Source organism: Monodelphis domestica, chromosome 3, assembly GCF_027887165.1.
Source record: "Monodelphis domestica isolate mMonDom1 chromosome 3, mMonDom1.pri, whole genome shotgun sequence".
In the NCBI taxonomy this organism is placed as follows: Eukaryota; Metazoa; Chordata; class Mammalia; order Didelphimorphia; family Didelphidae; genus Monodelphis; species Monodelphis domestica.
The window spans coordinates 195,609,884-195,624,427 of NC_077229.1; the positions used below are offsets into that span (position 1 = coordinate 195,609,884).

Here is a 14,544-nt window from a genome sequence, read left to right on the forward strand (position 1 = left end):
TTGATCTGTTGAATTTTTTTAGTACATTACTGCTTTTTATATAGTCAGACATGAATCTTTAATGTTGGGTATCATTGAACACTTATTAATTTTAAAAACTTTGCAGGTACCTCTGCCCTTATGGATACATTAGCAGCCAATGGAACAACCAATATACAAACATCTGTTACAGCAGTGACAGCCAACAAAAGGAGGTTTATTGAAGATAGAAGAGACCAACCTTTTGACAAAAGGCTGCGTTTCAGTGTGAGACAAACTGAAAGTGCTTACAGATATAGAGACATTGTGGTTAGAAAGCAGGATGGCTTCACCCATATCTTATTATCAACAAAATCATCAGAAAATAATTCATTAAACCCAGAGGTGAGTTTTCATTTTAAGATGAATGAGATTTGGAGATCATTTATCCAATGTGTTAGCTAATTCAGTATTTGGGATTAGTGTTGTTAAAATGATTGCCATAGCTTTTCTTTGAGTTCTTAAAGACCTGTGGTCTTCAGCTACAGAATGCCAACAAAATGATTAGCCCTGACATTTCCTACAGGCTAAACTTAACAAAGATTTGGGGGGGGGGGGGGTCGCAGTGCAGAATGCCAGTTCAAGAAAACCAACCAACAGTCAAGTGTATATAGCATCCCATTATTTTATTCCTCCAACTGTATGGTGTCTGGAGGGGAATGTGATAATTAAAATGTTTTGGGAGCAAGGGAAATATATAGCAATTACGACCTCTGAAATATGTTTTCTACTCTGTCTTGGGTTTATATAAATATAAGATGGTCGCCAGGGAATATATTCCCAATTTATGAATATGCCCAAGCCAACTGGGTTTTATAGAGAAATTTAATTTATAATACACTGATTAATCAATAGAAAAAAGAAAGAAAGTAAGAAAGGAATAAGAATGAATAAATCAGTCAGTTGGTTTTATCACTCACCAAGATCTGTCTAGGTAAGGCTTCTCATGCCAACCTCAGGCTCCACCTTCAAGAGAGCCTCCTTTCAAGAAATGTTTCCAGAGAATTCTCCTCCTTCAGAGCCAGCCTTCTCTCCTGGTCCTCCCACAGAGCAACCTCCTCAGTCCTCCTTCAGAGCCACCTCACTCAGAGCAAAACCTCCACCTCCTCCAGTCCTCAGACCTCGCTATCTTTAAGGAAACCATCTAAGTTCCCTCCCCTCAGTTCTCACATCTACCAATCACTGTCCATGTCTTCCCTGTGCCAATGGTGGCTCTAGCTTAACCCAGGACCGCCCAGAGGTCTGTGGCTTGGCACATGTCTGTTGAAGGTCATATTCTCAAATAATTAAATCTTGATCCTTTGCTGCAGCCCTTCCTAAATCCTGTTACTCTGAGTAGGGTGGAGATTATATTTTCCAAAACCTGGTTCTGTCATTCCAAGTATCTCTATTGTATCAATTCTAAAATCAATCATGACTCAAAGAACTTCCTGTTCTATGTTTAAGCATAGGTCAAAGCCCTTTCCATTGTTTAGCAAAAGGTTTCTGTCCTAAAGTAGTCTTAGGTATGGAGGAGAAGGACCCTCCCATGCCTAGGGTTTCACATTCCAATAGAGTTTCTTACTATCAGTAGGAAATTTTTCCCAGTATGAAATTTCCCAATGGGGAAATTTCCAACATTCATAAGTCTAAGAAATTTTAAGGTTTACAGGAAATATGCATTTTCTCCCCTCAAGTGGAACTAGTTTAGTTTCATTTTATTGGTCCTTCATTTAAATTATTTTAGACATGCATGTTCCCTGGTTTTTCTGGTTCTACTTTATTTTATATCAGTTCATATACATTTCCTCTGGGGTTTTTTTTTCTGAATTCACTTTGTAGTCATCATTACCTATTCCAACAGTAACCCATTAAATTCATATACCACAATTTTTTTAGACCTTCTCTAATCACTTGTTACCTACATTGCTTCCAGTTAACTTCTTTACTACAAAAAGGTTGCTGCAATGAAGAGCTTATATACATGGAACCTTTCTGTTTCTGGCCTACTTGTGGGATACATGCCCTACAGTGGGATTTCTGGATAAAAGTATAAATGGTCCTCACTTTACCTTTCATCCCATGGAGTTTCAATGCTTCACTCTTTCCTTCATCATAGATACTTGTTAAGCATTTTAAAATGGTTTTTTGCCTTTCTAAAATTAAACTCCTAGGGTGATGAAATCATACTAAATAATTCAGTTGTTTTGATTCATATTCTGTTTGGTGATTTCAGTGAATACAATTGAAGTTGCTTCTGTGCACTGGTTACATATGCCATCTGCTGACCAAAATATAGAAATGCCAAATGAATATTAAAAATGCATTATCTTTTAAGTGTCATTCTGTATAACCTAGTGCCCACTGATAACTGCTGGTTAATTTTGTGGATTTATATTTTTAACAATTATACCTTTGGGGGAACATAATTTGAAATTTTCCCATATTATTTGAAAAAAAAATTTACAAATGTTTAAAAACTCATTTTTAAAGTCTTTGGAGGTATTGTAAGTATTTTGTGAGAAATAAAGGAAGAACATTCCCTCTGATTAAATTATTTTAAAATATATAATAAAAATGTTTGATTATTTTTAAGAGCCTTTGTTGTTCCTATGAAACTTCTTTAACTTCAGCTTTTACTTGACTCTTAATAGGTAATGAAGGAAGTCCAGAGTGCACTGAATACAGCTGCTGCAGATGATAGTAAACTTGTACTGCTCAGTGCAGTTGGGAGTGTCTTCTGCTGCGGTCTTGATTTTATTTATTTCATACGGCGTCTAACAGATGATAGGAAAAGAGAAAGCACTAAGATGGCAGAAGCTATCAGGTATGTAATAAGCTAGTTTGCCCTGTAATATGTTTTTTCTCTCCCTATATTGTGTTTTAAAGTATAATTTCAGCATCAAGTCTTGTAAATAAAACATAAAAATAGCTTGTTGCTTTTCCTCTAAACATACATTGGTAGTTAGAATAATTAAATTGGCAGGCTTATTGATCCACCCATGTAGTTTTTTCTTAGTCATAGATGGACAAGTGGCATTCCTATTAAAATGCTTGGCCCTACAGCTGATATTCCTACAGATGAAAGAGTATAGAATTCTGATAAAGGGTCAAACTCCAAGACACTGAATTTTTAAAATTCCTTTTGGAATTGGAGGACTCAGTAGATTGCAGTTACAAGTGCATGATTTCCTATGTAACCTTATGCAAGTCATTTAATCTCTAGACCTCAGTTTCCTCATGTCAAATGAAGGACCCTCTCATCAAAGATGCTGAAATCTGTGAACTTATCTATAGCACACAGAAAATTTCCCACAAAGAGGTATCTTTGCTGCAGTGGTGGTTTTTTCTTCTACACACATGTAATAAGTTTCTGTTGTACTCTCTGGAAATTTTTGTTTAACTATTTTAGCAAGAATACTCTTCCCATAGCAGATTTAAAATTATATACTTTTCATTTCATTTAAGCTTACCTTAGATAGTAGAGTTTTTTTAAGCCACTTTACTCACATGGATTTTGATAGAGCATGGATACATAATCCTTATTTATTAAACAACCTCTTAAATTTTTTGTATTTGCAAATATGTTATTAACTTTAAAAAAACAAGTAGAAAGCGTGAAGACTTTACCTAATTCTGGAGCTATTCTTTTGGATTTTGTTAATTTAGCAGAATTTCAATTAATTACCTAGTGTTCTGTTTCTTTAAAAAAAAAACCCTACTAATTCCTCATTTGTTTTCTCTAGACATATATAATAATACCAAGTTTCCCACAAATTATTAATTCTAAAAATAACTAAAAAGGTCTTTTGTTTATGTTGATCATATACACATACCTTAGAAAATGTATGAAAATCATAGATACCGCAAAATTATTTTCATTCATTATCCAAAAACTTCCTCATTTTTTTACTAGAATTACATTCTAAGACCCAGTACTTCTTTCTACTGATTTTGCTTTTTCTTTGTATCCCTAGCACATAGCATTTTACTTAAGACTAAAGATAGATTTGAAAGACACAATCCATTTTTTTGCTACAGCCAGCATTTCCAACTCCTTCCTCCCAGAAAAATTAAGACTTAAGACCTGGGTTTTCATATGCCTTTTCCCATAACATCACAGGGGATCACATGAAACTGTGCCTTTTTTCCCTTAGCTCGGATATAGATACTCATCTTAGTCCCTTCCTGTTGGTTTTACTGCCTAGATACAACCCTCTATACCATACTACTAGGTTATTGGGAGTTGTAATAGCATAAGTTCTGGTTATCTAAAGCGCAAGAGAAGATAGATTTTAAAAAAAGAGGCTTAAATATGAACCTTCCTGGTTGATGAATTATAATTTCTATTTTAACCATAGAATCATCAGAACAAATCCATCTGTATATTTGTGTACAAACTTATGCTTCTTTTGCCAAGCGAGTCTACCTATTTTAATGAATTTATTTTAGTCATCTAAATTTTTTAGATAGCATTCAATCTGATCAGGAGATTAAAGATTCCTTTTTTTTTTGCTTCCATTTAAGTCTAGAAATAGTAATCAGTTACACTTGACCTTTCAGCTGGTTCATTTGCATTTAAATTAATTTTACATATGTGGAGTTGGATTATAAACATCTAAGGCTATTTTTGGAAGATTTTTTTTTTCTTTAGTAGGCTAACATTTTCATAAAAATACAGATTTCTTTAACAGTTAAAGCAGTAATTTTTTTTTTATCATTTTAGTATTGTTTTAAGAGAAAGCCTAGTCAATGTTAATCAAATATTAAATTTTGAAAATCTGTGGTCAAGAATTTAAAACTGGCCATGTGAGCCTAGTTTGTATTTTTTCAATTTCATAAGGTATTAGCAAAATCCTTCTTAATTTGGAGCTTCTTCCCACAGATAAAATCCATTAGGGTCATTGAAATTGACATCCAACCCTGGGTGCACCACATTTTTTCCAATTGTGCTTAGATATTTTCAAGGTGTAATGGTTTTTAAAATTTTAATTCTGCCTTCATTATCTCTAAAAGCATATCTTAGGAACAGGAAAGTAGTCATTTGGAATATGTTAGTGTACAGAGGTCAGCCTCCTTTCTTTTTTGAGTGGAATAATAAAAAACTTCTACTCTACCAGATTCCCACTTACCAAGAATTTTTGGTATTTAGCAATTACCTATTACTGCCATGTTGTTTTAATCTGCCTAATTTTTTGTTAAACTAATTTGTGACTTCTTTGACTACTGTATTTATTTGGTGCCATTTTAGAACCACACATGAAAATGATTGGGCTTTCTGAACTTAAAAAAAGCAAGACTAGGTTTTCCTACCAGTGCCTCAGTTCTAAACAATTCCTTCATCATGTTAAAATTCAGGTTTTACATTTCATAGAATCAAAGTAGCACTCTATTTGATCCTTTGCTTCTATGGGTAAAAGATGGGAGGAAGAACCTGCACATATAATTGTCTGGAGATTCTTCTGGCACTGTAAAATTGACCACTAGTTTTGATATTACCTTTTATCTTACACAATCTACAATTTTGGCAGTTGCTGCCTCAAGAGTATTCAGTAACAGAGCATAGGAAATTTCTTTCTATGTGCCATTGACCCATAATCCTCAAGAGCTTTCAGAACAGGTAGCTTAATGAAGGTTGTCTACACTTATCTCAAGAGTCTGTTTTTAAAAGGTTGTCTGGCTCTCTTTATATCATTAAAATCTGGTGTGATCTTTCAAACAGTGCCTCAGGCTCTCTCATTTGGGCGTTCTTACAGCAAATTCATACATTTAAGCGAGTTAAATAACTCTCATTGCCTGAAAAGGTGTTGAATAACTGGGATGGAAGTTAAACTTAAGCCTGACTGAGAGGATTACATTAGTGCCTTTGGAAAGAAGCAGTTGGAGCCAGAGAGACTTGTGATCTAACTAAATCCAGGAAGTGCCTCTCTTTCTTTCTTTTTTCTTTACTTACACCCCCCTCCCCCAATTTTTTTTTTTATAAATCAAGAAAAGATAAATCTTTAGACCTTTCAGTGCCACCATGTTAATTTTCAGTATTTTTGCATTATATGAAGTTTTCAATCCTGTTTTTTCTTATTGAAGATACTCATGTAGATTATTGAAATGCTAGTGTAGGACAAATAGGTAGTTCAGTGGATTGAGAGCCAGACCTAAAGGTCCTGAATTCAAATATGGCCTCAGACATTTTCTTAGCTATGTAACCTGGGCAAGTCCTGTAAACCTCTCTTCTCTCTTTGAATCAATACTTAGTGTTGATTCTAAGATAGAAGGTAACAGTTTAGGTATTTGTAATTCTTTTCTCTATCCAAATCAGTCATACAAAGAAAAAGAACTCCCTCCATGACTATTAGGTTCTTGTAATTTCATATGACTACCATTCATCTACATTATCTAATCCCCAATAATCACTTGTTTGAAAATTCAGCTTATGTTGATGATTCTGATGCTATGATGGACAATAAAGGCATAAATTGAGACATGCTGTATCAAGAAATAGAATTTTAAGAATTTTTGTTGAGAGACTGAAGAAATTAACTTCTTTATGAATTGATTTCCTTTTCTCCCCTAGAAAGATAGCAAAAAACTTAGTTTATTTTTAGAGTGGCAGTAATATTTGAAAATATCACAATCATAGTTTGTGTCAGGACTAACATGTATGAGCTGTGGAAAAATTATATATCTTGAATCCAGGCAAACGATTTATATTATCCAGAGCTTTAATGATTACCATTATTAAATTCCTGATAGTTTAAGCCACAAAGAAACATATTCTTTTCTAGGTAAACCCACCTATAAGGTGGCATATTTCTGACTCCAAATTAGAAAGACTGCTGTCACATTGATTCTTCATAGTCAGCACAGAAATTGCTTCTTCCAGCCCAAATAAAAGAGAGACCCAAGAAGGTTGGAGGCTGCTAGATAGCGCCATGAACAGAGCACTGGACCATAGTCAGGAAGAGGAAGAGCTGAGTTCATATTTGGCCACAGACATTTAGTAACTTTGTAACCCCTGGGCAAATCACTTAACCTCTTTTGCCTTCATCCACTGAAGAAAGAAATGGCAGACCACTTCAGAATCTCTGCCAAGAAAACCCCATTGACAGTATTGGTATGCTATGATCCACTGGGGTCACACACAACTGAACAACCACCACCACCTTATGTTAATACCTGACTTTTAAGTGAATGTTTCTTGATTTTTAGAAACTATTTATCTCCCCTTTCTCAGGACTCCTACAGCCCTTCCTATAACACTTTGTGCTGTGCAGTTTAGCATCATCTACCATACAGTGATTTTTTTTGTGGACCTCTTAACTTGATTGTTACCTTTTTAAAGACTCTTGGAGTCTTTGTTTTCTGTCTGTTCCACTATATCTAATATTGTGTCCTCGGGAAATATTTCTTGCCACATTTTTTTAAAAGTCTAAAGTAGTATATGATATTCTTATTTTCATTCTCCCAATGGCATCGCTTTCTGCCTTCTAATGTGAAGTGTGTTGTACTTGCACTTATACAAGGCAATGGAGACAGATGTCCTATCTCTTCCTTAGCCCAAGGACCCACAAATGCAAAGTTTGCCACTAAATATCCCATTCATCCTCATTTTGCTCTCACAGATTTTATATTGTACTTCATTTATTGTAAGCCTTTTAATAAATACCAAATATCACTGTGCCTTAGAAAGACTATAAAAAGAAATATATTTAGTAGTTTCCAATAAGCTGTTGGTAAAATTAATTATTAAGATGATAGCTTTTTGTTGCTAAAAGGCAAAACACCAAATAATCTTTTTTCTTTTTTTTCTCTCTTATCTCCTCCCCACCCCTCACCCTCATCTCCCTAAAGAAACTTTGTAAATACATTCATACAATTTAAGAAGCCCATCATTGTAGCAGTAAATGGCCCTGCCATTGGACTTGGGGCTTCCATATTGCCTCTTTGTGATGTAGTTTGGGCTAATGAAAAGGCTTGGTTTCAAACACCGTATACTACCTTTGGACAGAGTCCAGATGGATGTTCATCACTTATGTTCCCGAAGATAATGGGACTGGCATCTGTGAGTATCTTTATTTTATTATCCTTTTGGAAATCATACGAGAATATCCAGTTTGGTTACCTAATTAAAGTATGAAGTGTGTCATAGTAATAAATATTTTATTTGATATGTGTAGAAATTATTTTTATATTCAGTATTACAGATGTTTTGGGGTTTTTTTCCCCATAAATAATAGTTCACTGAACATTTCTTAGGATCCCTTTGCGTGCTTGGCACTGTTGCAATACTTTGGTTTAAATATAACATTACATATAGAGGCTTTTGGTTTTACATAGAAAATACTGACAAAACAATGTGGTTATTAAGTAAAAACAAGATTAGGCAGCAGTAAGCATGTGTACATGTCAACTGATTAAATGGTAGTCTTTAGTTTTCTGTGTTGGTTCAGTGAATAGGGTTCTGAACCTGTAGTCATAAAGACTTTCTCTTCCTGAAATTCAAATATGGCCTCAGTTATTTACTAGCAGTGTGACCCGAGACAAATACTTAATCAGTTCCTTTATCTATAAAATGAGCTAGGGGTCAGCTAGGTGGCTCATTATTGGAGCCAGGCCTAGAGATGTGGAAGTTTCTAGGTTTAAATATGACTTTAGACACTTCCTAGCTGTGTGACCCTGGACCAGATCACTTAACCCCCATTGCCTAGCCCTTATGCTCTTCTAGTACCAGTTCTAAGACCAGAAGGTAAGGATTCTCAAAAAAACAAACAAACAAATGAATTTATTTATTTATTTGTTTATTTGTTAATAAGTAAATGAATAAACCATTTCAGTATCTTTGCCAAGAGGACCCTAAATGGGGTCTCAGAGTCAGACATGATTAGAATAGACTGAAAGACAGCACATTTTCTGTAATCTCAAAGTTTATTGGAGAAATTATTCATTTAGCTAAACTGTAGTGGAAGAGAGCAAGAAAGTGTTGAAGTAAGTGGCACACCATTTTTAACTTTAAATTGATTCCCACCATTTGCCATGTTGTTTTTCTATTTTAAACCTCTAATTTCAGTGACTTTTGGAACTCTCCATGAAGATACTCCATGTACTGATGCAGATTGGTAATTCTTCTGCAGCTTTTTATATTGTAAAGTTAGTTATCTGGGGCACTGAGAGATAAACACTTTCCCAGAAGTAGGACTTCTATTTTCTTAACCAGTTAGTCCCTTTTATGTTGTCTTCTACCTATCGTGAACCAATCCAAAACAAAACAGACAAAAAAAGCAAAACAAATCACTTCAGTTGGCATTTTGAATTTGTGTCCTATAAATCTATATATCTTAAGCTAATTTGTCATCGGGACATTGTTTGACAATAAAAAGTTAATCTTATGCTTTAAGGACTCCAAATTTACAGAACGTCCATAAATATATTTAGAGTCCATTATTTCCAACTTAGTTGCTCCATTGGTCAAAGAACAGCTCAAAAGACAGATGCTCACAAATATTGTTTACCTAGAATTTCCTAAGCAAGATGTTTCAGTAGGTGTTCAGTTCCGTGGGTCATCAAGTCAGGGTAAGAAGCATGGGGGGCTGGGTTACAGGAGGACCAATTCCATCAAAGAACTACACCATCTTTAAGAGCAGAGGTAAAGTTTATTGAGTTAGAGTCTGCAATTTATAAGGTAAATGACATAGGTAAAAGAATTAGGTAATCTTCATACAGAAACAATGATGGATCACGATTCACAGGATAAGGACAATGAACATAGGTAACTTCAGTGATTAAAGAGAAAGTTTTCTATATTCAATCGATCAATATGTCAATGTATGATTGCTCAACTGGGTTTGGTAGTTCAATGGGTGGTTCCCTAGCAAGGCTTCTGATGAAGTTCTTGCCCTAGTGGTTTTTTGGCAGAACATCTAATAATTCAGAGAGAAGAATAGATAGGTTCAAGCTAAGGGAAAATGCTACGTGTCTTACTGCTTCTAAGCTAATGACTTCCCCAGAGGCCTTGCATTCTGGGGTGCACTCTTACTACTGGGGGGGCTACAGGTAGGTAATCAAATTTTTTTTACTGTCTTCTTGGGTGTTTGGTCATATAATTTCTTCTTGGCTTCCTTTAAGTCCCAATTAAAAGTCTAACTTCTACCAAAAATCTAGTTCAAGCTCTCTTAATTTCAGTACTTTTCCTCATTCATCATTTACTTTTAATCCTATATAGAGCTTACTTTTTGTACATTTGTTTGCATGTTGTCTCCTCCATTAGAATCTGTGCTCCTTGAGGGAAAGGACTGTCTTTTTCCTCTTTTTATATTCCCAGTATATAGCATTATACTTTGTCACATAGTAGACATGTAATAAATGTTTATTGATTGATTATAGGGATTAACAATCAGAGCTTACCTTCCTGTAGGAGGTGGCATATGAGGGGAATATGAAAGAATCTAACAAAAATAAGTAGGGGGAGTATGGTGAGGTATGGGGAATCTGAGGTGGGGTACAAAAATGAAGAAACAAGTAAACAGGTTTAACCATTAACTTCAAGTGTATGATGAAAAGTAATGTGAAATTCTGGAAATTTAGGTTGAGAACAGTGATTAGCCAGTCCTGGAGGTAATAATAGGGAGCCACTGAAGCTTCCTGAGCAATTTGCTCAATCAGTAAACTATTGCATTTGCTCCTTCAAAGAGATGTGAGTAGTTTGGACAGCGTGGTTGCCATGTGAGTAGAGAGGGGACAGTTTATGAGAGAGGTATTTTGAGTGCAGCAAAGAGAAAAGCCAAGAATCACATCAGTTCTACTAACTATAATGTCTTAAATGGTCCTGATTGCTTCTTCATGAATAAGGACATTGGAGAAAGAATGGATTATGGGAAGGTATAGTAAATTCCATTTTAGTGTTGTTGAATTTGAAGTGCCATTTAGCCATACTACCTTTTCGGTATAGTAATACTGTTGTATCTCTCCTCATACTTTCCTTTATCAGGGCTTCAGACTAACTAGTAAAAGTCAGGGTTTTATTTTTGTTTTTGTTTTTTTGGTTTGTTTTGGTTTTGGTTTTGGTTTGTTTTTGTCTTACTGCTAATCTGGCATCTATCATTAACTTGTTCTTGACTCAGTTTACTAAAACACTCAGATCTTTCACACGTGAACCACATTCTAGCCAGATCTCTTCCAATACTGTATAAATGTAGTTGTTCTTCTTGAACTCCGTTGCTTAACTTGATGTCTATCACTATTAAATTTAGTTTTAATTGTCAGTCCTTTTGAACATAATCTTATTGTATTCATCCATCATAGTGTGGCCATGGCTGTTCTCAAAGTCTATGCCCACAAAGTATGAGGATCTAATGGATCCTGTAATCCTTGTTTAAAAGGCCCCAAATATAGTCCTTAATATTTTGAGGAATAATCTGTGGCCACTGGGTAATGATGAATTCTTTGGATATAATAACCAATTAAACAAAATGGATTTCATTTATTTGTAGGCCATTCCAATATTCATACTCATGTTGGTAGGAAATTGGACAAATGGCTATTGGAGAAACTGAATTTAGTCAGATGCTTCTAGAAAGCAATTTGAGTTATAATGTAAAAAGCCACTCAACTATATATCCTTTTACCTACTGACAATATTATTGGACATATGTGCTCGAGAGGACAAAAATCAAGAGAAATAAATCATATGAAAAAAATGTTTTAGCATCATGTTTGTTGTAGTACTGGCCTAGAAACATAGTGCTTCCCATTTGGGCAGTAACCTAATGTGGCTTATCAAATTATGGTATATAATGTAATGGGCTGTTGTTGCTCTATAAAGAATGTTAAAAGGGATGGATTCAGAGAAACCTTAACGGACTTACTTGAGCTGAAGCAGAGCAAAGTTAGCAAAACCAGAACAGTTCACACATTGGCCACATTTAGGTAAAAAGATTTGATAAGATTTGAGAATTCCAATCAATGTAGTTACTAATTGTTATTTTTGAAAGACAAAGGATGGAGAACATTCCCACCACCATAAGATGAAAACCACAAAGAATATTTTTATATGTCTTACTTGACTTGTTTCTGGAACAATGACAAGAAAATAGGAAAAAATGTCAATAAAACAAAAATATTCAAAAGAGAGCAAAAGTAGTTAAAAAGGGATATTAGCAGTGAAAGGTTTTTTAAACCACCACTTCAAATTAAATACACACTTAAAAAAAAAATAAAACTGAAACAAGTTCAACAATATTATAGTCTTTCTTTTTCTTCTTATTTTTTTTTAAACTCTTACCTTCCATCTTAGAATCAATACTGTGTTTGCTTCCAAGGCAGAAGAATGAGCAGTAAGGGCTAGGCAATGGGGGTTAAGTGACTTACCCAAGGTCACACATCTAGGAAGTGTCATGTGTCTGAGGCCAGATTTGACCCTAGGACTTCCCATCTCTGACTCTCAATCCACTGATCTACCCAGCTGCCCCCTTTTCTTTGTATATTCAAATGTTCATGTTATTCAGTGTTAAATTCTCAGTAAAAAAGACATTTATCTTTATAATGGGCAAGTGATGATCATAATCATATGAGTTTTAAGTATTGTCCATAAATGTTAACTTACCTATAGGTACTCTGTGTATTTGTGCGTGACAGGCTAATGATATATTGTTACATAGGTCTAAGGTTTAAGAAATAAAGGAGAGCCTAAATTCCTATAGGCTGTTTAGGTTCTATAAATAATAAAAATATTCTTCCAGAAAAGTTCTTTTAAAAAAAGATTGCACTGGGGTGGGGAGGGGTGTCACACAAATGCAGATGTGAAGTTCATTATTGCAATAGACATGAAACCAGTTGTGAATGATATCACAATCTAATGTATATAAACACATCTTCATCTAATTACAGCTTGCATTATAATAGCTTCTGAGATTCCTCTCTCCTATTTTTTTTTCTTTATTTAAAATTGTGACTGTGAGAAGGGTCCTGGGAGAAATACATTTGATGCAAAAACATAAGATTAACATTTATTTGTGTAAAAAGAAGAGGGGGGGATTCATAGCTACTTCAGAGTGACCTATTCAAATCACCCTGAAGTATTGACCTCTGGTATCACTTTTTCTACAGAATTTAAGCTTGTTTAAATTAGTCGACAACCAGTAGGCCAAAAGAGGATGTAAATCACCCCAACTAACTAGCTAACTAATTTGAAAAAACAAGCAGGAAAAGTAGGACTAAGTAGTATTGAAACACTGAAAATCAATAGAGGTAAAAACATATTTTGGTTTGAGACCCACATGAGCCATATCATTTCAGAAACATTCATCAGTGAATGGCAGTGAAACAAGAATTACTAAGATAAAAGTTAAGTAAATTTCATTTCTGTAACATTTCATCATTCATTTAGAGCCACTCAATTTGATCTCTTAACACCCAAGTCCCTGATATTCTTTTTGAAGAAGTTATATACCACTAGGAAAAAGTTGTAAAGAGAACCTGGGACTAATAGGTACACACCAAAAATCTGTGTGAAAGGTAGCACAATTTTGGTAGCATTGGAAGAATCATTTCTCAAGATGTCTCAGGTAGGAATAGTGACCAATAAGAAAGGGAAAATCAAGTAGGGTTCAAAAAAAAAAGTTAAGAAAACAATCAAAAGCTACTGACCCAAATACCTAGTTTCCCACTTAAAGAAGGAAAGAAATTTTCATAAGAAGGATATACACACAAACCATAGATATCTTTGTCAACTTCCACAATACATCATTTATGGTTTTTTTACACTGAAAGACAGTAACATTTTCATAATATCTTTTAAATTGCTTGATAAAAGCAGAGATGACTTTTTTAAAATTATAAAACTTAGCAGACTAGCTTTAAAGGCTCTTGCTCCATGGAATAAGTCATATTAAAATTATTCAAGATTCAATGATTCAGACTGCCAGTATATATTAAACACTTACTATGGACTGAGGCTCAGTAGATAGAGCACTGGGCCTAAAGTCATCAAGATTCATCTTTCTGGGTTCTAATCTGGCCTCAAACACTTCCTAGCTGTATGAATCTAGGCAAGTTTTTTTAACCCTGTTGGACTCAGTTTCATCATTTGTAAAATTGAGCTGAAGAAGGAATGATAATCCACTTTAGTATTTTTACCAAGAAAATTCCAAATGGGTCACTAAGAGTAGTGCACAATTTGACAACAATAATAATAGCATTCCAAGCACAAAGTGCTAGGATACAATGAAAGCAAAGATGTCACCTGCCCTAAGGAGCTCACAGTCTAACAAGGAATAGGAGTGGAATTGGGGGACAGATGATAATAGATAATCAAGATACATACAGAATAAGAGTAATCTCAGAAGGGAAGAACTAAAAGAGGGCTGAGAAAGACTTCTTCCACAAGGTAAGAATTTATTTAGCTGGATCTTGAAGGATGCCAGGGAAGCCAGAACAATTGCACATGGGGGATTGTGCAAACACTCTTGGTTAGAAGGTGGAGTGTTACATCTGAGGAATAGCAACATAGTCGGTGTCCACAGGTTCCTGTAGTGCCTGGAAGGGTTGGTCTAGAAA

At 34.7% G+C, this 14,544-nt stretch overlaps 1 protein-coding gene across 11 annotated transcripts in view; it reads left to right on the forward strand.

Moving 5' to 3' along the window:
• CDYL (chromodomain Y like) overlaps positions 1–14,544 on the forward strand; it is a 188,129-nt gene that overhangs the window by 160,228 nt on the left and 13,357 nt on the right. For all 11 annotated transcript variants that reach the window (XM_056823385.1, XM_056823382.1, XM_056823381.1 and 8 more), the window contains 3 exons: positions 107–363; positions 2,652–2,824; positions 7,846–8,056. In XM_056823385.1, the coding sequence (XP_056679363.1) occupies positions 107–363; positions 2,652–2,824; positions 7,846–8,056 (641 nt within the window). The remainder of the gene's footprint in view (positions 1–106; positions 364–2,651; positions 2,825–7,845; positions 8,057–14,544) is intronic.